Below are 24,815 nucleotides of genomic sequence, written 5' to 3' on the forward strand. Positions count from 1 at the left end.
TAATATTATTACCAAAATTCAGGTTGTCTCATGGTACGAGTGTGTGATGTGTATGTGTGAACATAAAGAAAACATCTTAATATTATTTTCTTCTGATAATCATTTTTTTCTGGCACAAGTATCATCTCTGTAGCTAAGTGGAACAATTAGCTCCATTTACATTTTACTATTATCAGTAAAATGATGACATTTAGATTTCTTCTGTGTCAGATTTACCAAACCTTTATTGTCAGTTTCAAAGGAGAAGCACAAAAACTTATAAAGTTAGTTACTTCCTAAGACTTTTACCACCAATATTTTATAAACAATGAGAATATTATTGACTTCATAGTCTTGGCTAAATGTCAAGTTGTTATAGAGCCATTTTAGAATCACAATTCTTTTATTTCATCTATATTCCTGACCATATGCTTTACAAGTTTCCAGATAGTAATAGCATACCAAAGAATTATTGGCTAACACTTTGGAATTTTGAGGTATATTTGTGCAAATGTGTCATTGAGAGCATGCATCAAACTTGCTTACCATATAGTAAGAATATACTTTGAAAATGAAGAGATGGATTGTGTAGAGAATCATTAGAGAATATTAATTGTTGTTTCAAGGTTTTCTTTTGTTGTTGTTTAGTCACTAAGTCGTATCTTCACTCTTTTGTGATCCCATGGACCGTAGCCTGCCAGGATCCTCTGTCCATGGGACTCTCTGAGCGAGAATATTGGAGTGGGTTGTCATTTCCTTCTCTAGGGCATGTTCCTGACCCAGGGGTTGAACCCCCGTCTCCTGCACTGGCGGGCAGATTCTTTATCACTGAGTCACCTGGGAAGCCCCTTCAACCATTTTTAGCTCCCACAATATAATGATATTTTTACCATGATAAACTTTTCATGGTTCCATATGTCAAGATACACAAGATGAAACTGTATGAAAGTTATGAGTAAGGCCGACACAGCGTGTGTGGGGGAGGAAAGGATTGGGAACCTGAGGTTAGCAGATGCAAACTATTATACATAAATTGGATAAACAACCAGGTCCTACTATATAGCACAGGGAACTATATTCAATATCCTGTGATAAACCACAATGGAAAATCATATAAAAAAGAATGTATATATATGAATAACTCAATCATTTTGTGGTCAGCAGAAATTAACAAAACATTGTAAATCTATTCTACTTCAATAAAAAAAGTCACAAATATGAATATCCAATAAGAAATTAGTTCTATATTCATATGAGAGGAAGAGCCTCCTCCCTTCCTTCCCGAAGAGAGAAGACCACAACAAAATCCAAAAGCATCATCGCTGTCTCTTACCTCAAATCAGGTCCGTTTGGCCTGGATGGTGGCTGCCAGGAAATCCCAACATATGATTCACTTAGTGGAACCACAGACAATGGGCCAAGATCCTGCGGCAGGGCGGGAGGGGTGGTCACGTGGGTAGGGAAGCTCTCTGTGCACCCCCCTAGATACCCGTTACCCCCTGAGCAAGCCACAATGGTGACGGAGTAATTAGTGAATGGAATCAGATGAGTAACGACATGACTCAACACAGAAGTCACATTTGTGATCGTGATGTGAGGGTCAGGCATGCGGATCTCATAGTTAAGGATGTCTCCATTCAGGATGAGGGGGGGCTTCCAAGTGACCTGAAATAAAAGGAAAATTAGAACCGATGTGACAACATAGGAGCAGAGCAGCTGAGGAGGTTCACAGGGCCCGGCGTTTTGCTCTGTCTTGTTTTCAGTTAAGTCACTGTAGAAATGCCCACTTTTGACTTAGCCCTTTACACTAGACAGTGATGAAGAGTTTTCAGATCAATTAGCAGTGCACCAGGAACTAAATGAGATGCTGTTTCCTGGGTTGGGCTGTTAGTCTGGAGACTTTCTTAGACTGTCAGACTATACACACCTCAGTGATTCATCTCCACCATGGGTGTCTGGAAAGAGGCAGAGCACACACATGGAGAGAATTCACACATCCACACGCATCAGTGGGGCAGCAGCAGGAATTGAGAGTGTCCTTCTTTATAACTCAATTAGACGAACTATCAGAATTCCTTGTTTTGCATTAAAAGTGTGTATTCTAAATATGTCACTATTCTGTTTTTGGATGGTGGTGGTGGGAGTGCAGAAATCATTCTTTGCATTTTCTGAGAATGTGAAATTGAGCTTCTGAATCTCTCTAGAGCATAATGTAGCAAAGAAAGCAACATATCCTTTTCGCAGAGAAGAGACGTGTGGAAAGCTTTAAAAAAGCAAGCAAAAAATGATCCTGTCTAAGTCATAGATGTGAATGTCAGAAGAAAGAAACAACAATGTTTTCTAATAATGTTTAATGTTCTTTTTCTTCTCTGACTAAATATTGTAAGGGGATTGTGCTAACCCAACTTATGCTCTTGTAGGGGGGAAAGACCCTAGAAAAATGCACATAGGTCACTGAAAATCCATTATTTATATGCCATCCTGCTTCATCTCTTTTTTTCTTGCCTTGCAATGGTCTTTAAATTTTAGAGTATATATTTCATCTCCCAAATAGACTGTAAGCTTCATGAGAACAGAGCCTAAATTGTACACTTATTTAATGCCAAATACTCAGAGATGGAGTTTAACAAGTAATTGCAGTCATGGCTGATGGCATTATATTTTCCTTAGCATGCAGCTATTTTGATAATTTAAACGAGTTTTCCACAAAGTGATATAGTGATACCTACACATATAGTTCTATACAAATTCAAATTCTGAAATGTGTAATAGAGAAATTAGAACAGAGAAGGATGATCTAAAATTTTCTGTCTTAAAGGAAATAAGTTTCCTCTGGGAGCAATCTAACCTGAGATTTTCATAGGGTACTCTTACTAATTGTTGTAGACAAAAAAAGACTTAGATTGAGGGCAAGAGAAGAAGGGGGCAACAGAGAATGGGATGGTTGGATGGAATCACCATATCAGTGGACATGACTGAGTCTTGGGTAAGCTCTGGGAGGTAGTAAAGGACAGAGAAGCCTGGTGGGCTGCAGTCCTTGGGGTCACCAACAATTGGACATGACTGAGTGACTAAACAACAACATGCCATTTGGGCAGCTGCTTGATGATTACAGTCCTAATTTATAATTAACAAGGACTTGGCATCTACTGAAATTTTACTACATGGCTTGAAATCATTGCTGCTTTTAAAAACTTCTAGGAGAAGAGAGTTCCAAAATGTGCTGGTGAAGACAAGCTTTAGATGCGTTCCTTATGAGCATAGAGGATTTGCCTGGGTGGAGGCGAGATCAAAGAGGCCTAAATTAAGCAAAGTTTATAAAGCAGACATAGGATTCTATTTGTTTTGGTGGTACAGTGTTATTTGTGGGCTTGAGAAATGAGTCAAGGTCAAACTTACAGGGCTTCCTGGTACTTGCAAATAAAAAATGGAATGGTTATCACAGCTCAGTTCTACCTGACTCACATGTGGAATGCCACTTGCCTCTGGAACTAGAATATTCTGAGAGTTCAGGTCAAGGCTTGGCAGTCCTTGAAAGAATTCAAACTGCAAACTTCAGGTGTAGTCTGTGTTCGCAGTTGAGCTGAGAGTGAATTGATTTGGAACTCGGTTATTGAGGCTAAGAAAATATTCATAAAATAAAAATCTGAATAAGATATCAACCTGCAGAGATTAAGAGATGTGATGTAATGACTCTGAAGACAGTCATTTGAAGAGCTAAAAAATCCTTGTGTTCTCTACTATAAATGTTTGCATCCAGAAATTTGCTATTTTTCTCACTTAAAAAGTTAAAGGCTTAGGAAGATATATCTTTTTGACAGTACTGAGTTAGAAGACATGACTCTACTTCTACAGAAAAATTTTAGAAGGAATTTAGAGCAAGGTGGAGAAGGCCATTGTCATTATAGTGAGTAGGCTAACAGAAATGGTATCTAATTTGATCATCCTCTTGAAAACATCCTGGAGCTATTACTAAAAATAAATGTGACCAAGCTTTTTAAGGAGCCAGTTAGTGAAATATTGGATTCCATTCTTTCCAATGCTTAAGACTACATTTATTACAGTGTGGCCAAAATATGTGAGATTAAAATTTTCAGTTTAATTTCCCATGGCCTTTTATTTATCTATTGCTCATCAGAAGGATTATGAAATATTGTTGTAGCCCAAAAAACTCAGACTAAAGACCATGTTCCTGGCTTAATAAGCAAAAGATGTTCTCTAAAACAAGACTTTTGCACTGAAGTTTTTAAAATAAAGTGTCATTTCTGGCTTAGAATAAAATGTTTATTTTAGAGATGCTTTGTTGACCACAATAGTTTCTTTCATTTGTGTGGTTCTTAATTGCTTGGATTTCCATTTCTCTGTTTATTTACTATATATTTGCATAAGATAGGACAGGTGGGTAGGTGTTTAAGGAACTACTGACTTTCATCTACTCAATCAGATCTCTGAAGTGTGGCCCTAAACAATTAAGGCACCTGCATGATCCTGGTCATAAACAAAAATTTAGGAAGGTGGTTTAGTTGATTGGCTTTAGACTTGAAAAAAGTAACACAAAAACATTGTGATCTAATCCTAATTTCTTTAACTTCATCAAATCACATTTTAAAACTACATAAAGCTAACATATATAAAATAGATAGCCAGTGGGGATTTGCTATATGTCTCAGCGAGCTCAAGTCAGAGTTCTGTGACAACCTAGAGGGATGGGCTAAGATGGGAGGTGGGAGGGAAGCTCAAGAGGAAGGGAACACATGTATACCTATGACTGATCCATGGTGATCTATGGCAGAAACCAACACTATTGCAATTATCCTTCAAATAAAAATAAAGAAAAAAAGAACTTTATGAATAAGAGTTTTTATGAAGATCGATATAATGGGCTGAGACCGGGCTAAGAATAAGTATCCTTGTTCAATTTGCTAATATTTTATTTTATTTAGAAGTTTTGGATCTATAGCATAATTCTAAATTAGAGCTTTATTAAACTCTCTTTTATAGGTTTTGGTATTTTTACCAACTGTATACAATGAAATGCATTTTCTTAAATGAGTAAATACAACATCAAAGTGTGTTGCTTTCACTTTTTCAGATAACACGACCTCTTTGACATTATATGTTGTTTTCCTTATAATCAAATAAGATATTAACAATATGTGCAAGTTTCCCCTTTTTCTTTTTTAAAATTTATTTTGCTGAAGTATAGTTGATTTGCAATGTTGTGCTAATTTCTGCTATATAGCAAAGTGATTCAGTTATTCATATATATATATTCTTTTTCATATTCTTTTCCATTATGGTTTATTGTAGGATATTGAATATAATTCCCTATGGAGGACCTTGTTGTTTATGCAACTTTCCCTTCTTAAGGCTCATATCTATGCCAAGTCATAGCTCATCTTTTTACACTTACAAAGATGTTACTTTGGGTTATTTTCCAGTTGGCCTAAGTATGTGAAGTTTCCTTGTTTTCCCTATCAGACTGCAAGTTCTTATAGGGGGAGTGGTGGTAAAAAGACCAGATGGTGCAAAATGCTAAGAACTAGAGTGAAATGCCAGTCCAGTTCTTGTATTATCTCTCAACCGATCAACTGGTAGTCTATATTCCTCTTAACCTGACTTGATTCTCCCCCAAGTTTTTTCCATTTCTGAGCATTTTATTTATTTATATTGTTTTGTGTAAAATGTACACTCCATGTAGGTAGAGATTTTGTCTTGATCTTAACTGTGTCCTCAGTGCCTAAAGAGGCACTCATTAAGATGTACAGATGCTCAATAAATGTTGGTAGAACTGAAATTATTATTATTATTGTCAATAATATTATTGACAATTTTCCTCATCCTAATATTTGGAATGACTCCATATGCTAAATATTGAATGAATATTAAAGACCATGCTTCTGTTCCTCAGATTTTATCCATCCGCAATTGTAATTTTCAAATCTTATCTTTTATAAAAAGAAATCACTGTACTGATGTCACACTGCCTCTGTTTACCAGATAAGTAATGTCATTAGAACACTGATTCTGGAGATCTAAAGATCTTTCTGAACCTTTCTGAAGGTGAGCAAATAATTCTGAAGCATAAATATGTTGTTTTAATGTTATTTAAATACGTATAATACAATACTAGATTCAGCTAAATAATTCTGATGACTCTCTTCATTGATAATTTTTTATTTTCTAGTTATAAAGTAAGGATTAGTAAAAGGTATGAATTTTTAAAAAAATGATCACTAGTATACATGGTCTGTATCTTCTAAGCACCTTCTTAGAGACTTTTAGATTCCAGGCCTGGTGAGCGTCCGTGAGATTCTGCTCTCAAACCAAGCTAAATCGTACTTTAGCAGGTTGACAAGCCATGCACATTGTTTAACTTCTGGAGGAGGTTACAAAATCAAAAGAGGAAGGGAAAAAAGGGACAAATGGAAAAGCCAGGCAACTTGCTTTGAATACTTTAGATCATCACTTATAAATGCTGAATCACATAGAACTATGCACTGAGCTATTACTTTTCTGAAAATATTTGTCATCTTTTGGATTTGCCTAGCAATTAAATCTTTGTTAGAAAGAATCCAGAAAAAATGTCCATTACCTAGCTGTGCCTTTGTGAAGGACTGTGCTTATATCACATCGTATTGATTGGTACTGCTACCGAAGTTTTGCAAAATTCCCTTAGGATTAAAAAGAAAAGTCATTTCTGGAATGATGAATAACTCGAGGTTTGTTTGGGGTTTTCCTTTGGTTTGCTCTGCTTTTCCTTTGAATGAAGAACAATTCTTAAGATTGCCCGATTCATATAGTAAACACCATACATCATGTCCTTCAAATTGATTTCCTTTTGATGTTTTATGAACAAAATTCTATACATTTGAGATATTTCTATCAAGAAGCTGTGTTGCTTTGACCAATCTCATGTGGAAACTAATGAAGGCAGACTTTGAAACACAGATTTTAGTATGTAGGTTCAATTAAATTTCTTCAACGATTTACACTATTTAGCATCACCCAGTGTTTGCTTTTCGTAGGCACGAGAGAACACACAACAGAGATTCAAGTAGTAATTTCAACAGATGAACTTTGCTGTTATGCAAATGTCCTTTGTTTTGTGCTCTGGTGAGCAAGCTGCTGCACCAATGCTTTTGGCAGTAGTACAAGACTGAATCCATGGAAGCATTTGTGTATTTACACAAAAGAGGCTTCTAAGCTACAAAACTCCCTCCTGTTTGGTTACACTAATTTCCCTTGAATGAAGTTTGTATGCAAGCCAAAACAATGGTAGTTATCCTAGCCTCTAGAGTTCATTCCCAGCAGAATGAAGTGAATAATTGAACAGTTCCTAAATAGCCCCGTAATCTGCTATTTTTCTTTCTTCTCCCATCCTCTTGATTCTTTGATCATTTAAAAAAAAATCAGAATATTGGTAATTGGAACTTTTGTTAATACGCTAATCTCTTCCCCTGCATTTCCCCACCTCTTCTCATTTTCTGATCTATTTAGATCTGACGTGGTGGTTAAGCTAAGCATCCCAGGGTGGCATTCAAAGGATTTCAGGTGTGTGAGGCAAATGGAAGCATCTCAACAATATAATTAAGGGGATACAGGGAGAAATGAAAAACTGACATCAAATTCGAGAAAGTTTGGGCCAAAGGCCAAAAACCCAGTTTCTCCAGTGAATGCCTAAAACAACACATGTGTGCGTTTTGTCAGTAGATGGCTCTGTTTAACACGGAGTCAATGCAGGGTACATTCCTCGTCTGCAGAGGAGACAGACACTTAGCTTCTTACCTTGGCTGCGTCGGGTCCTAACACATCCACCTCGGGGGGCTGCACCCCAGCAGGTCGCGAGGGTCTTGTGGTCACTTCTGCCCAATCACTGCTGTTTGTCCCTCCATCAGCAGTGCTCATCAGCACTCGATACTCATATTTTGTCCACGGGCTAAGAGCAGAAGTCTTGTCGATAAACCTCCTGGGATGACTTCCTGGGAGAGTCACCAGGGTGGTAACGGCCTCCTTTCCTTGGACTCTTCTCTGGATTGTGGAGTTCTCCACCAGGCCGTTGGGATGGGTGGGGGCTTGCCAAGATATGATCACGGATGTTGGGGTATCAGAGAACAACTCTGGACTCAGGATACCTTCCGGTGCATCTGAGAGTGTCCAAATGGTCTGGGAATCTGCTGACAGGGAACACCCTTTTGAAGTACAAGCTTCTACTTGAAACGTGTAGGCCGTATATGGGCGTAAATGGGTCACTGTGCCATTAGTGACATTTCCAGAAGTTTTCAAGCTGAGGCGGCCATGTTGGTAAATGTTATAATGGGTAATGAGCCCATTGCACTTTAAAGGATGCTGCCAGGTGACCAACATCATTCTTGACTTCTTGTCCAGAATAACTGGAGGGTCTACAGGTCCAGGTTCTATAAAGTAGAAAGTAAGTAGTGATACCTCTTGGAAACTTCCCATACCTCAGAACAGAACTCAAATGAGTGATCACTCTCCTCCAGAATATGAAACTGGACACTTGGTAAAGGCCATTGAGTAAGTGGCCAAGTGTCATAAAGACAAGGCTCATGACTACTTTTCTCTTAAATGTGTGAGATGTACTTGTTGAACATTATTGGATTCAATTGCCTTTTGCTCCTGTAAGATAACTTTATTAAATCATTTCTTTTGATTAAAGCTAAGGATTCCCCAACATCATGAAGACTCTTCTGAAATAAAGACCTTAGGAGAGAAAGACACAAGAGGACAGCTGTAACCAAAGTTCACACTTATGCCCCATTTTTCTGGAACTCTGGTAACTCATTATAATCAATAACACTATCATAACAAACCTGCATATTTTATAGCCCAGTAAAATCCTTCAGCATCTCTCATTATATATTCCATATTATCCCTGGGTCTGTTTATCATTCTAATCCATGTTTTGCAATTTATCTACTCCCTGTTAATATTATAGGTGATTTTTTACTGTGGCTGTGACAGAAGCTGCCGATTTAGCTCTTTCACCTACTGATAAATAAACAATGCACAGATCTGACCTTTAGGTTAACAGGTTTAATGCTTGCTCCACTCAGCACTCTAACTGATTCAATTATCATAAAGGTTCAGGAGGCTCCATGAATACTGAAAAAGGCCCGCCATATGCCCGCCTAGGTGTTGTGGAGCAGCAAATATCCTGCAGCCCTCCAGAGAAATTCCTTAATTGTAAATAATTTCACCATGCGACACACTCAAGTCACCTTGAATGCAAACCCCTCAGCCTGCGGAGGCAAAGTGTTATTTAAGCTTTACTGGGCTGCGTTAAATTCTGCAATTTGAAGGGCTGTTAAGTTTTTCAATTGAAATTTCATTTAAAATGCAGGTGCTTTTTATTATATTGAGGCTTTACTGCTCTCTAGGTACAAGCAAGAACATGGTGCAATAACACAAATCTGGCTCAATCACTGATCAGTAACAGCTGTAATTCCAGAACATTTAGCATTCTTATAAACCACGGCCTGAAATCTATAAATTGCTACAACAGATCAAGAAAAATCCTATATCCCCCTTTTCTGCCCACAGCAATTTAAACATTTATGAGATTCTTCTGTGAACATTAGATTTTATGGAAAAATCTTTAAAAAAGATAGACTTGGATTTAGTAATTGTTTAAAACAGCACTGATGATGTGAGTGTGTGTGTGTGTGATTCAGTGTTATAATCAAGGTTTAAATTTTAAACGCAACCACAGCTTTGCGGAGCCAAGGACCACAATCGTAGCTGGTGATAGGAGCGTATTTTTACACAACATGATTCACATATTTGTCACCAACTGGACTGATGGCAGAATCATAATTACTTTTAGAGAGGAAAGCTGTTACACTGCACTAACCCTGAAATCAAGCCATTTCTGACAATTTGGTAATGCATCCTATTTGAAGAGAAAAAATCCTAAAAGTACAATGATCCCGAGATGGATCACATTTTTCGTTTTAGTCTGTTGTTAGCTTTCATTCTGAAGCTTTCGTCAAACCACTGTGACATTTCTTACTTTTGCTGTCTGGTACACAGCAGCGGTAGCAATTATTATATCAAAATAGGAATACAGATCCTTTCTTATTTATACTTGTCATCCAGATTTGGCTCTTTCCTAAAGAAAAGCAAGCGCAAGTCTTGTAAGATATCAATGTTGTTTTGTAAAACGAAATCCTCTGAGATTGGGGTCTATAAAATCAATGGTGGAGAATTGAGCCTTTCAAGTCTAACCCTAACTCACCCTTCCCTGTTCAAAAAAGAGTAATATACGCTTAAAAATCAGAATATTTTTCTATTAGGGTTTTCACAGGGGTCTTGCATAATTATTCATCATATGTGCATTATCAAACTGTGAGCTTCTTCAGGGAAAAGTAACAATGATGCAGTTTGCTCTCTGTTATGATGGAGATAAACCTTTTATTTCTCTTGACTACGATGATAGTGTTATCAGGGAAACATCCAGGATAATGAGATGAACTGGTACTTCAAGCCCCTACAGAACACAGCCTTTCCTTAAAGATGATCTCTTATCTTGGGCAAGAAGAGATGTTCAATTTCAATTGCATGATGTTTTCCCCCTTAAAAGCCAGAATACATTTTATTAGCTTCCCACTCTAGCTGAGTAGGCTCCCAGCTCTTGTGACAAGAAGGGTCCTTAAAGTAGGCGACTCAGGAGAGGATGCTGAAAGCAGCTTAATTAGCTCCTTTGGCTAAGGAAGTGTTAAAACCCGACTCCTGGCACGCTTTCAATTTAGTGCTTTAAAATGATAAGCCGAATCATCTAATTCTATATACAAATCAACTGGCGTGCCACTGCATGGTTGAAAGGGTCACCACAATTATGTAAAACATGAGTAATAACTATAATTGGGGTAGTTTGCTAATACAATAAAAAGCTCTGAACATGAGAAAAGTTATGCTCACAGCAGTAGCTATCACTTTCTAAAGTAAGAATTCATGGATGAAATGACATGAAAAAGATGGTTATAAAATTTTAATGGAATGATAAAAGGCAAAAGTCAGCCTCTCAGCTGAATTCTTAAAATCCCTATATATCACAATCAGCTCCTTAACTGTAAAATCAATGTGGAGTATAACATGTTGTCAATGCGGCTGTCACTGGAGGGGAGACTGGAAGTATGACAGCCACACAGCTCAGCTGGCGAGTGATGAAAATACAACCGTACAGCCCTTTCCATGGGTGTAATTGTTTAGAGAACTCCCCTCCTGGAGCGGGGAACAGGAGCATCCTTTCTGTTCAGATCACTGATTCATATTTCAGGCTGTTTCATTATAGCATTAATAATGGAAAGTAGTTTCATTTTGGCAAATGAAATTATCTTTTATGGGAAACGATTTCGCTCATCAGCTTCAAAAGTTCAGCCCCAGCCTAAAAGAGAGTAATGAGATTGTTCACGGAGGGGTCTGCTTATTTATTTTTATACTCAGCTGTGTATGTTGGGAAGGATGGGTGGGTGTGTGTGTGTGTGTATAAATGATTGGAAAGAATAAACAGTTGCAATGACACATCTGTTGTGTGTATATAACTGTTTTTTAAGTGGTTTTCATGGGTCTTCTACAACCCGTTTGCTACTAGAGTTACCCACAATCGCTCAGTTTTCCTGATGTTTCCTCATTGCTGCCTTGAAGCTACTTTTTGCCATTTTAACTAAAAACTCCCTTGGCTTAAAAGCTCTTTTTCAGTAATATTAACTCTATGAATGAATATCCTCTAAATCTGCCAGTGAATTAAAAACCAAGGTGGCAAATACATAGATGTATAATTATACGTAGCAGTATGCTCTGTGCTAATTGTTTGTACAGTCACTTGCTATTCACTGTGAAAATGTTAGCAGAAGAGTGGAGTGATGGATTCCGTTTCCTCTTTAATCATGAATTCTTTTATCAATTTATTATTTATACCCCAACTACTTCCCAAAAGGAGTTTTTTGACAGCTTATAATAAAAGACTTAAGTAATAGGACCAATAAATTAAAGATAAAGAATAATTAATCTTGTGATGATACAGAGGTAAGATCATTGTATCCCAAAACAAATATTACAAATGGGCACTGCCATTTGGGAAGTATGTGAATATTCAGCTTCTAGACAACAGACAAAATAGGAAAAGGGCTGTGTAACAGGGCATCGTTGCTTAATAAAAGGAACATCTGAACACTACAAGGTTGCTTCAGTTGAAAGGATACAATTTATAGTCTGCAAGTAGGTGAACTGATATTGGGGAACTATTTTCTCTATTTCTCCTGAGACCGGGACAGCAGAGGAAGGTTAGGAAAAGTGTTTTGTCTTCCAGAATGGGGCTGTGTTGTGTGGTGAGTGGCTGTGGATTCTTTCTTGAAAGTTTGGGGCAGAGAATGAAATGTGTTAATGTGAAAATTCATGAAGGAAGAAAAAAGTCCTAAAAGAACTAGAAGTTCCAAATTTAGAAGAGCAGTGGGCTTTATGTGCCCCAAACAGATTCAAGAATTCAAGAGGGAAATGAAGGTCAGGTGGATAGAATTTTTCATTAATTGGTTCATCCTTTCAAATGATTTTTCTGTTGGTCACTTTGGGTTTGATATTAGGATATAGAAATAAGACTATAAAGATACTAATTTGTTTTATAAATTCTGGAAATGCAAAAATCTGGTGGAGGGGAAGTCTATGCAACAGGGAAATAACTATTGTAGGGACATATATACAGAAACACTTTGCTCTCAAATTCAGCAGAATGATTTACTTTGCATCATGGATTTTCTGTTGTGGGTAAAATAGAGACCACATCCCTGTTTGAGAGGATAAACATGTCAGCATTCAGAAGTTAGTATTTAAAGCAATTAGGAAATAAGTTTGGAATAGAAAAGTAAAATCATCCTGCAGCACTACTGAGACTTACTGCTCCCAGATCTTCATTAAATAAAATAAAATCCATCGATATAAATATGGGCCACCCTCATTTACAAATGTTTCTGTTTTCCCCTCACATAGAAAACTCTTAAAGTGCCGACTGACTTTAAATTCTACAACACACTAATAAAAAGATCTCTCCCATGCAATATTAGTTGTAAAATTTAAGTACTCTTAAAGGCACAAAGACACTTATTAAATGATTGGAAAATCCCCCTCTAGAAGTACAATAACATGATCAACTGATCGCATTTTGTACCAAAGCTTTACTTCCCCTCTCTGTCACCAGGGCTCAGTATTCTATCCATTACAGTTTGTGAGAATAAGAAGAAAATATGTTTTCCTTTTGGAAATATGTTTTCCTTTCTATATATCTGTCTTCCTTCTGAAGAAGCACATGGTTTTGGGCTAGCAGAGACCTCTCAGATTAGAACATTCATTATCCCGGTTAAGACGGAAACACAGGGACAGCCAACAGGCTGCCTCTGACCAAGGCAAAGAATGAGGATCGCCTTTGGGATTTCCTTCTCTAACACCTGCCTCTCATCCTCACCCTTCTTGTCTCATATTCAGAGGCTGACGTCACAGGCAGAGAATTCTACAAGCTGCCCTATCTCCTGTGTCAGTGGGTACCTCCTACAGCAATAGCTTTCCTCTCCTGGACCAATGGTGAGAAAGTAAATTGGAAATCTGATATTGATGTGATCCCCAAATAGAAATCATTCTAATTTTCCCTCCTTGTGTTCTCCTCTGGGAAGGCTTTCCTGACACCTGGTGGTGTTGGGAGAAGCTCTCCTCTGAGCTTGCCCTCATCTTCAAACGCAGTACTCTATTGTTTTATTATTTCTTCCCAGCAGTCTGTGGATGACTCAAGTAAAGAATTTTCCTATTCATCCTTGTAACTTTCAGTCCTTCCAGTATGGTAGGTACCCAATTAAGATTTGCTTAAGTTTTCATAAAAGTGAAAGTGAAATCACTCAGTCATGTCCGACTCTGCAACCCCATGGTTGCAGAGTTCTACCAGGTTCTACCATCCATGGGATTTTCCAGGCAAGTATACTGGAGTGGGTTTCCATTTCCTTCTCCAAGAGATCTTCCTGACCCAGGGATTGAACCTGGGTCTCCCACATTGTAGGCAGACAGTTTACGGTCTGAGCCACCAGAGAAGTCAGTGGTTTCATGCATTTGTTTATATGAAACTCTTTTTAATCAGTACTTTAACAATTTGGGGCACTTATTCTATATCAGATCCACCACTAAGCACTGGATCTACAAAGACAAATGAGACAGAATCCTAGGTCCTAAGAAATTACAATTCAGAAAGAGATATTGACGTTGCACAAGTGAATATAAACCAAAATCCTAAGGTAGAAATGAGGAAGAAAGGCTTCACAGAGAAGGTACCATTTGAACTGGGATTGAGGGATGAGTAGAATTTTGTTAGACAACAAACAAGACAGAAAATTGTTCTGTTAGATATACATTTCAATATTGCTTTGTAAATTGCTATGAGAATCTTAAAGATGAATGAGAGAGGAAAACTGCTCAAAAATGCTAATGAGAAAAGTAAAATAGGATCCAGACACTACATCCTTTGTTCACAGTGCATTGAAAGTGTGGGGAAAAAATAACAATAAGAACTAATATAATAAGTAGATACAGTATGTTAATAGCACTGAAAATCTCACTGTGTTGGTAATAAGATATATCTTTCTATTTTTTAGCAGATTTCAGTCAAAGATAATGAACAATGAGTCTGTTAGGAAAATAATGAACACATGAAAAAAATCATCTAAGTAAATCTATAGAATAGCCAAATCGCACAAATTTCACTCAATAATGCATCTTAGATGGATGGTTACAAATATATATGTGGAGTTTTAAACTATAAATTTAGCAAAGTCATTCAATTTTTAGTCTTTAAAAAATATATGACAACTAAATGGTCACTCTGGAAGAAATTTGTCTTTTCTGTTTTGTTTTGTTTTAGAGGTAGATAAGTGATTTTTAGAAAAGAATCTCATTTTCATCAGATTGACCTAATTGTGTATACAAGTTCATTATTAAAATGACTCAAAAAAAGATATATTTCATATTTTGATCTTGGTAGCCAAGAAACCCTAGGAGAAAGCTGAATTTTACTAGTCTAGGGAATCTATATTTTTAAAGAAAAATGAGTTATCTTATATTTTACAAAAGTCTGCCTACATTTTTGTAGGCAGAAGGCATGCAGCCAACTTCCATTTTTACAGCCTATACTGCACAGGAAACAATTGTAGATACTCGAGAGAGAGAGATAAATAATACAATCAGAAGAGATGGCTATTTCTTATTAATAGATATCAAAAAGTTTCAGCTGATAGGTAAGTATCTTCATGTTATTAATCCCATGCTTCTAAATTTATCCCAATCTTAATGCATTTTTGTAGACTGCAGGCATGTTGGGTACTTAGATAGCCAGCAGCATGTTAAAAAAAAAAATCATGCGTTGTTTGTATTTATCTGGTTACAAATAGTCGAACACTATACTGACCAAGTTGGCTGGAACAAACATCTTTTATTAACGCAAGTTTAACTGCATTTAAAATATTCATAGGAAATGTGCATTATTATTATTTGGCATAAGCACACTAGATTTTTAAAAATGCATGGAATTGGATATTGGTGGCCCACTGATGTAAATGACAAATTATTTGAAAAAAAAATCTATTAAAATTCCTCACACCCCTTTCTCCATCTCTGAGAACCTCTTTTAGCATGCAAGCATTTGTTTCTCTAGCTCTAGGTCATTTTCTGCTTAGGTTTCTCTTTCTGCTTTCAGCTGTATAACAGGCTTGATGAAATCACACCATCACAGTATCATATGAAAAATGTTGCTACTGGTGACCTTTTTTTGGTACTGGAAAGTTTGGGGGCTTTGGCTGATGTGGAAAGGTCCCTACTGATAGTATGAACTTTAAATGTGGGTATGAGATGACTTCTCTGTTTCATTCCGTAAGCTGATATGTAGAATTTCTACACTGGAAATTGCACTTTGCTGAATGGGAGGTGCTGGTTAGGACCAAGTATGAAGTGTGATCCCGGCATGGAGCTGTCAGCATGGGTAGTTTTATAATCAAGGCTTTGAAGCCTTGACAGAAAAACTGCTTGAGCCAAGTGCCAATCCCTCAGTCTTTGTCAACTCAATTGCACATCCTTTCAGAGATGGTATCCATCTCCACCGACACCCAAAATACATAGGACACTGTCATTATACCTTGGGGGTGAGCATGCACTAGTAAGTTAACCTAGAGGGGCAAATGGGCCAGCCTTTAGTCCTTTGCTGGTGGATGTGACGTCACAGGTGAAGCAGAAGAGGAAACAAGTCATTGTTTCAGAGAAAGTATTTCAATGAAAATGATGACTGGGTTTCATGAGTTAGGACCTGCTATACAATCAAATGTTACTAATTCTTAATGAAGGAAGATGAAGGGTAACACTATTCACTTTGGTCGCAGGCCCTAAAAGCCACAGAGATGGCCAAGTCTCTGTGCATGAAAATTCTAAACACTGTAAAATCTGCCTGTAAAACCTGTTTCATGGTAAGATGCAGCAGGGGAGAAGTTTGCTCAACAGAGCACCCTGTTCTAACTGGGCCTTTACAGTGTCTGGGACTTTATGAGCTAACTTCCTGCCTGTAGGTAGGAGAATCTGGCGCCTATTCAAAAACGATCACCACGGAGGAAATACAAGTGCTGTCCCCTCTCTATCGGAACAGAATTTATCGAAACAGAAATGGTGGGTGCCAAAAAGGAGTCATTTCTCTCCTCTTCTAGTGTGGAGTTCTGTGGTGTCATCACCTCTGAGGTGGGCAAAAAATTATTTTTAGTTAACCTCCATCACATGCCATCAAGAATGCACTATTTAAGGATAGTAAAAATATTTTTTTCAGCTGATTTAAAAAAGAAATATTTCTTCAGAAATCTAGTTTGGTTGTGAGCTCCCTGGTTCAGACATCTGTATACAGTTGGTGTTCATATTGTCAGATCTGCCAGAGTGCATGTAATGTTCTCACTAAAAGAGGTGTAGGCACGTTGAGTTGGTGCACTGATGCTTTTTGGACCGTGGGTGTCGTTTACTGCACCATGCTGATAATTTACTAAATGGTACCCTTGAGATGAAATGCCTGGATGTGTCCTTGTGAAGTACCTAGCCTGTTCCCTGGGAGTAATTACAATTTGGGAGAAATGAAGGAAGTATTATATATTATTGCTTGTGTGTGTGTGTGTGTGTGATTTTTTTTTTTTTAAGTAAGCATTAAGGAAGGCAGATAGTTCTGATTCTATCTCATTTAAGGTCTTATTCTCACTAAACTAATATAATTAAGGATATTGTAGATATAAAAGAATCTATCTCATATACAATTGATATTGTTTCATATACTGTGCCTTTTGAGATTAATATCCAGCCTTTTGAAAGTCACTTGGGTCCTGATTGAATATAGAGCTAGAATGGCAATTGGCCAACAGAGCAACATCTTCTAAGAAGCTTCTGATTAAAAGACTTGACAAGATTAACCCTAAAAACCTCACTGTTCAAAGATACAGTGTCCTCCTTCACTCTGTATAGCTTGATTTAATTTCTAACTTTTCTAAAAAGTTATACTTCCATATATATGCTTTTTCAAGAGGCAATTTGTATAAAACTCAATATGATAACCATGTATTTCTTTTCTCTATATAACCTAGTAATATATATATATATATATTTGCAAATATAAGTCTTCCATAAAAATCTAGAAAATTCCCTGTATTGGTTGAATAAGACAATCTCAATCTATAATGACCTCTAAGCATCCTTAGGAAGTAGGGTCCATATTTCATGTTCTTCTGCAGAGAACACTTGCAATACTTGGTCATAGAACAGACGAGGATATCATTTTCCTTTCAGGACACCTGGATTTACCCTGAAGGACTGCATGGGGCCATATCATAATTTACTGTGAATTATGTCTTCCTGTCAGTAGGCCTAACTCTCCAACTCTCCAAACCCACATTTTTCTTCTTTCTGGAGACTCTGACCACCCTGGTCCTGGAAAAGATTATTGTCACTCGATATCAAGCGAATACCGGAGGCTTATTTCTTTGTTTTGGAAAAACATAAAGACTTTAAGATGTGCTAAGGCAGAAGATATTCAGCTGTGTGTTTTTCAGACCACTTACTGTCTTCTGCGGTGATGAACGGAATCCAAGAGCTATGGGCACTGCCAAATCCATTGGAGGCAACCAACCGAAATTCGTACTCCGTGTATGGTTGGAGATCTCTCACTTCATAGTTTAGTGATGCAGAAGGATTGGAAAATAGCCTGTATGAGGAATGAAATCCTAAAATTAGGAGGGCTGAGACAGTCAAAGAAATTTTAACAAAAGTAAAATCTTATTGTAAAGGATTTTCAGGGGATGTCAATGTGCCTCTCAGTTCTGCAGTTTTCTGTCATTGCATGATATCTCTTTTAAAATAAGTAGCTATTTGGCTAAGGGTTTGTATAATTCCATTTATATGAAATGGCAATTTTATCAATATGGAGTAAATTCTAGTCTTGAGACTGATGCCACATGGAATTTGTAGAATAAGTATTATAATTTTGTAGCCATAATTAGGCAGCAGTTTTTGTGGGGTTCTGGTATATGTTTGTTTTTGGCATATACATGTGTTCATGAAAAGGCTGAAGGAATCTTATTTTAAGCCTCTATAAGTTAAAAATAGATACTTTGGCAAAGCAAATAATTATCTCCTAGGGCACTGCTTGGGTGTTTTTGTGTGTGTGTGTTTACTGGATCTTTTAAAAGAGGGCCTTTATTTGTTGCAAATGAGAACTGACCTACCTATTGTTACAACAAAGTTAAGGTAAAGTGAACTAATGGCTAAACCGTATAACCCAGATGACACAAGGATGGACAAGTAGAATGCTCACTCTAGAAACCCATGGGTGGAGTGGCCAGGCCTCATCTGGAGTTGGTATCTGGGAGAGCCGGGGGCGTTGTTCCGAGCTGGTGTAGACCAGACAACCTGAAGACTGGTTGGAGTGGCAGATGAAAGCCTCGGAGGCAGCACGCCATCTGGAGCTGTCGAAAAACACAGATGAATTAGAGCAGAGAAAACTGTGGCGAACATATGCTGGATGGAATCGAAATGCTCCATATACTGGAAAAACTGTTCCTCAGGATCAACAACAATGTTAAACATGGTCCATTTAATTTAACATTTTCATTCCTGAACTACTGTACTTCCTCATTGTTCATTTCAACACGATTCCATGAATATTTCCATCTTAAAAGCCAGCCCCCAAAGAGCAAGACACATGAACACACAGCACATCCGCACCTGTACTTCTGTTTCTCTAATTGAAAACATGGAGGGGATTTAGTGAAGCAAATATTAAAATACCTTTTTAAATTTAGCTCTGCTCAACAATCAAGCAGTTGAACAGTGAAGGAGTCCAGATCTTTTATTTCTTCCACTGATGTCACCATTGTCTCTTTAATCATACCATGATCACAAAGACAATCAGATTTTTTTCCTGAGGAAGGTTTATTAAACATTTTATTTTTCTACAATGAAAGTAGCACATTTCAGTCTTAATTCTTATTTATGAAAATGTAAAAACTAACCTTCTTTCTCTACGTGTTGTATACAGTCAATTGCCCCTTCTCACAGTGATGCTGCCTTTATTCAAATATGTTACAAGTTGGGACACAGACGTTTTCTAGTCTAGTTGAACCTGGCAAATTATTCCTGAATTGAGGATACCAGCTTGATAAAACCTATCAGGGAAATCTATCTGGATAGTTCTAGAAGGCCTAACAGAAATAAGTGAAGCTTACTCTATTAAAAATTAAAAAACAAACAAGAAGACTCTGGTTATTAAATTTTCCAATAGGTACAACTTGAATGAACCTATCATTACAGAGTGTGTTCCAAAGCTTGTCAGAAACTCTAAAGGAAATCAAGCACAGCTCAATGCCTTTGGGAAAATCACCAAACAACTCTGAGCTTATGTTTCTTGTCTTTCAAATGGGGGTAACACTTTGCCCTTTCAGGATGGTTGTGAAGATCAAAGAAATGTAAATAAATCACCTTTTTTGAGGTCCTGGTAATTATTAATTGTTAGCTATTGTTATTATTATATTGGACTATCTGAACTTCCCTTAGCATAATTTAAGTACTACTACAATGCAATTTTGGGGGACATTCTGATTACTGTAACATAAATTCTTAATAACTAAGGATTACTTAAAGCCATTGCTGAAGGAGGATAAGGAATCAAAATGATGAAAACAACTATCAGGGTTCATTTTTAGCTTCCATTTACGCATAACCTGATATGGTGTCTGACTTTTATGTACTCTCCAATTTGGGAGAGCTGGCTTATGAACTATGAAGCGAATGAATGGCAGTGATGAGAATGGAAGAAGTAGAATCCATGTCTCATCAGTCTGTTGTAAGAGTTCTGAGTTCATCAATAATTCACTAATTTATTCAGTAAACACTTATTGAGCCTCTGTTCTGTGAAAGGTAGTGTTCTTTGTATGGAGGGTTAACAACACTGAGTCCAATAGACATGGCCCCTGACCCTATGGAACTTATGCAAACAGAGGAAGCCAGTGATGAACAAACAGAAGCCACAGATCCTACCAGGTGGCACTAGGTGAAGAGTAAAACACAGTGCATGGTGAGAAAGTCAAAAGGAGTGTGGGTTTTAGTTGGCACACAGTAATTCAGATTAGACAGGAGAGCCATAGGAAGAAAATGTCATTAGGTGACACTAGAACAAAGACCTTAGTGATATAAGTCATGCGAATGTCTGGGGGGATAGCAATCCAGGCAGGGAGCAGTCATGGCAAAGGCAGAGAGGAAGGGAAAGTGCAGACGGTGTGTAAGGAATCGTCAGAAAGGCCAGTGTTGCTGAATCAGACTAAGGAAAGGAAGGAAGTGGAGGGGAAGCTGGAGAGAGAGGCAGCATCTAGAGCCCTTAGAGCCTTCTTAGGGCAAAGGAGAAAAGGAAAGATATAAGCATCTAAATGCAGAGTTCCAAAGAATAGCAAGGAGAGATAAGAAAGCCTTCCTCAGCAATCAGTGGAAACAAATAGAGGAAAGCAATAGAATGGGAAAGACTAGAGATCTCTTCAAGAAAACTAGAGATACCAAGGGAACATTTCATGCAAAGATGGGCTCGATAAAGGACAGAAATGGTATGGACCTAACAGAAGCAGAAGATATTAAGAAGAGGTGGCAAGAATACACAGAAGAACTGTACAAAAAAGAGCTTCATGACCCAGATAATCATGATGGTGTGATCACTCACCTAGAGCCAGACATCCTGGAATGTGAAGTCAAGTGGGCCTTAGAAAGCATCACTATGAACAAAGCTAGTGGAGGTGACGGAATTCTAGTTGAGCTATTTCAAACCCTGAAAGATGACACTGTGAAAGTGCTGTACTCAATATGCTAGCAGATTTGGAAAACTCAGCAGTGGCTACAGGACTAGAAAAGGTCAGTTTTCATTCCAATCCCTAAGAAAGGCAATGCCAAAGAATGCTCAAACTACTGCACAATTGCACTCATCTCACATGCTAGTAAAATAATGCTCAAAATTCTGCAAGCCAGGCTTCAGCAATATGTGAACTTCCTGATGTTCAAGCTGGTTTTAGAAAAGGCAGAGGAACCAGAGATCAAATTGCCAACATCTGCTGGATCATCAAAAAAGCAAGAGAGTTCCAAAAAAAAAAAAATCTATTTCTGCTTTATTGACTATGCCAAAGCCTTTGACTGTGTGGACCACAATAAACTGTGGAAAATTTTGAAAGAGATGGGAATACCAGACCACCTGACCTGCCTCTTGAGAAGCCTATAGGCAGGTCAGGAAGCAACAGTTAGAACTGGACATGGAACAACAGACTGGTTCCAAATAGGAAAAGGAGTACGTCAAGGCTGTATATTGTCACCCTGCTTATTTAACTTATATGCAGAGTACATCATGAAAAACACTAGGCTGGAAGAAGCACAAGCTGGAATGAAGATTGCCGGGAGAAATATCAATAACCTCAGATATGCAGATGACACTACCCTTATGGTAGAAAGTGAAGAGGAACTAAAAAGCCTCTTGATGAAAGTGAAAGAGGAGAGTGAAAAAGTTGGCTTAAAGCTTAACATTCAGAAAACTAAGATCATGGCATCTGGTCCCATCACTTCATGGCAGATAGATGGGGAAAGAGTGGAAACAGTGTCTGACTTTATTTTTGGGGGCTCCAAAATCACTGCAGATGGTGATTGCAGCAATGAAATTAAAAGATGCTTACTCCTTGGAAGGAAAGTTATGACCAACCTAGACAGCATATTAAAAAGCAGAGACATTACTTTGCCAAGAAAGGTCCATCTAGTCAAGGCTATAGTTTTTCCTGTGGTCATGTATGGATGTGAGAGTTGGACTGTGAAGAAAGCTGAGCTCTGAAGAATTGATGCTTTTGAACTGTGGTGTTGGAGAAGACTCCTGAGAGTCCCTTGGACTGCAAGGAGATCCAACCAGTCCATCCTAAAGGAGATCAGTCCTGGGTGTTCATTGGAAGGACTGATGCTGAAGCTGAAACCCCCAATACTTTGGCCACCTGATGCGAAGAGTTGACTCATTGGAAAAGACCCTGATGCTGGGAGGGATTGGGGGCAGGAGAAGGGGACGACAGAGGATGAGATGGCTGGATGGCATCACCGACTTTATGGACATAAGTTTGGGTGAACTCCGGGGGTTGGTGATGGACAGGGGGGCCTGGTGTGCTGTGATTCATGGGGTCGCAAAGAGTCGGACACGACTGAGCAACTAAACTGAACTGAGGGCCACACCTTAGAAGTCACAGTAAGGACTTTGGATTCCATTGTAAATAGTGTTGGGAGCTATGACAGGGTTTTTCATCAAGGACACATGCTGATTCTAAACAAATAAAGGCCATTCTGTACTAAGCCAGTGATGTGTGAGGGCAAGGCTGGAAACAGGGAGGTTACCCACTGCAGTCATCCAGGGCTAGCAGATGACAGCAGATTAGGTTCAGATGCCAGCAGTCGAGGTGGCGGCATATTTTACGGATCAGTTGAGTGTGGCATGTGGTGCTGGTAGACAATAAGGGAGTGAAAGATGATGCCACGTGTTTGGCCCAAGCATCCAGGTGAATGGCACCTGAGAGGAGAAATGGGATGTGGAGAAGATTCAAGAGTTCTTTTGTCTATGACACATTTTAGAAGTTTACTTCATAACTTCAGTGCTATACCAAGAACGAAGTCACTGACATGAGTCTAGATAGGAATTGTGGATCAACGTCTATGTGGTATTCCACAGCTGAGACTTGAAATCAACAAGGGGTTGAGTGCAGATAGAGTGAGTGGAGAAGAGATCTGAGCACTGAGGCTTGGGATGCACCAAAATCTTGAGGCGGGTAGGTGGGCCTCTGCAATAAAGGAGATTTACTTACAGGAGGGATCAGTAAAATAAGGGAGAAGTTAAGAGAAAGTGCACCCTGGGAGCCAAGTAGAGACAGTGTCTCTGAAAGGAAGGACGGATCGATTCCATCAAATGTACTGAGTTTAAGAAAGGAAAAGACCAAGAATTAAGCTTTGCATTTGGCCAATTCGACATGACCTTGCTAAGAACAGACATAGGGCAGTGGTGGGTGTTGTAGTCTGACTGGGGAAAACTGAGAGGAGAATGAGCTGATACAAGGAGCCTAGAAGACTTCTGCGGGATTGTGTTCTAAAGGGAGAAGAAAATGGGGCAAACTTAGAGAAGCTTCTGGTATCAGAGGAAGGTTTTTAAATACTGGAAGAAGTTGCAGCATTTACATGCTTTGTGGGATGATCCAGAAGAGATCGAGGGAGATGATAACGTAGGCGAAAGAAGAATAATTAATCACCAGGTCCTTGTATGTGAGTCAGAGAAAGGTGAAACAGGGTATATGACAAGTGAGTTGAGAGCCAGTGGACATGGGCTGTGGAACAGAGCAAGGACAGCCCACCACTGTGCAGAAGTGAACAAAGACCCAGGCTGCAGATACAGAGATCAGTAGCTCTGGTGATGGGAACACAGCAAAGATCTCTTCTGATGGTGTCCATTTTCCAGTGAGCAAAATAAAAGCAAATGCATCCACCCAGTGCCAAAGTATAAAGATGAACTGGGTGCTTGAACAGAGGGGAAAGAACGGTATGAAGTAGTTTTTTCAGGGGTGGAATGGGGACATACCTAGGAAATGCAAGAAGATGGCTGGCTGTCCACAGCCAGATACTCAGTAACTTAACTATAAATCTTTGGCTTGAGGGACATTTGTTGTTAAAGACTTTTAAAGTGATATTTTATCTTTGAACACAGTTATAATAATGATGATTTCTTATTTGATGTATATTCTTTCATTGATGTATAAAAATGCACACATATCAAAAGAGCTTGGGCATAAAATATTGTGCAGATTTCATATAATGTATAACATAAAACCACGCCCCTTGTTTGGTTGTTTTTTTTGTCTAATTTTTCTGTCAAGGAGTATAATATCACTGACGATCCAAATTCTGAAGAAGACAGCTCTGATGTCATCAGCATGAAAAATTATTAGAGTTTTAAATATTTACACCAAAATATCCTTCAAGTGTTAGGAACTGCTTTACAGTGCTGTCAGGGAAGGAAAAAATGCCCAAAAGATGCTCCATAATAATAATAATAATAATGTATCGTGGATTCTCTTTTGAGTGATAACAAGAAAATGTGCTCCATTAAATTGGTCACACTCTGATTATATAGAATCCCCAAATATTTCCTAACAAAGTGATCATCTTGAATTATTGACATAGAACTATTCATTCTACCTGCTTTCAGTAACACTGAGTGCTGGAAACCT

General features: G+C 38.2%; 1 protein-coding gene across 1 annotated transcript in view; it reads right to left on the reverse strand.

Moving 5' to 3' along the window:
- Nucleotides 1-24,815, reverse strand: part of USH2A (usherin) — a 939,490-nt gene that overhangs the window by 315,725 nt on the left and 598,950 nt on the right. The window contains exons 38-41 of the mRNA XM_069544562.1: nucleotides 18,857-19,007; nucleotides 18,105-18,247; nucleotides 7,768-8,396; nucleotides 1,313-1,644 (exon numbers count right to left, since the gene is read on the reverse strand). Of these exons, the coding sequence (XP_069400663.1) occupies nucleotides 1,313-1,644; nucleotides 7,768-8,396; nucleotides 18,105-18,247; nucleotides 18,857-19,007 (1,255 nt within the window). The remainder of the gene's footprint in view (nucleotides 1-1,312; nucleotides 1,645-7,767; nucleotides 8,397-18,104; nucleotides 18,248-18,856; nucleotides 19,008-24,815) is intronic.

This window comes from Ovis canadensis, chromosome 12 (genome assembly GCF_042477335.2).
Source record: "Ovis canadensis isolate MfBH-ARS-UI-01 breed Bighorn chromosome 12, ARS-UI_OviCan_v2, whole genome shotgun sequence".
Lineage (NCBI taxonomy): Eukaryota > Metazoa > Chordata > Mammalia > Artiodactyla > Bovidae > Ovis > Ovis canadensis.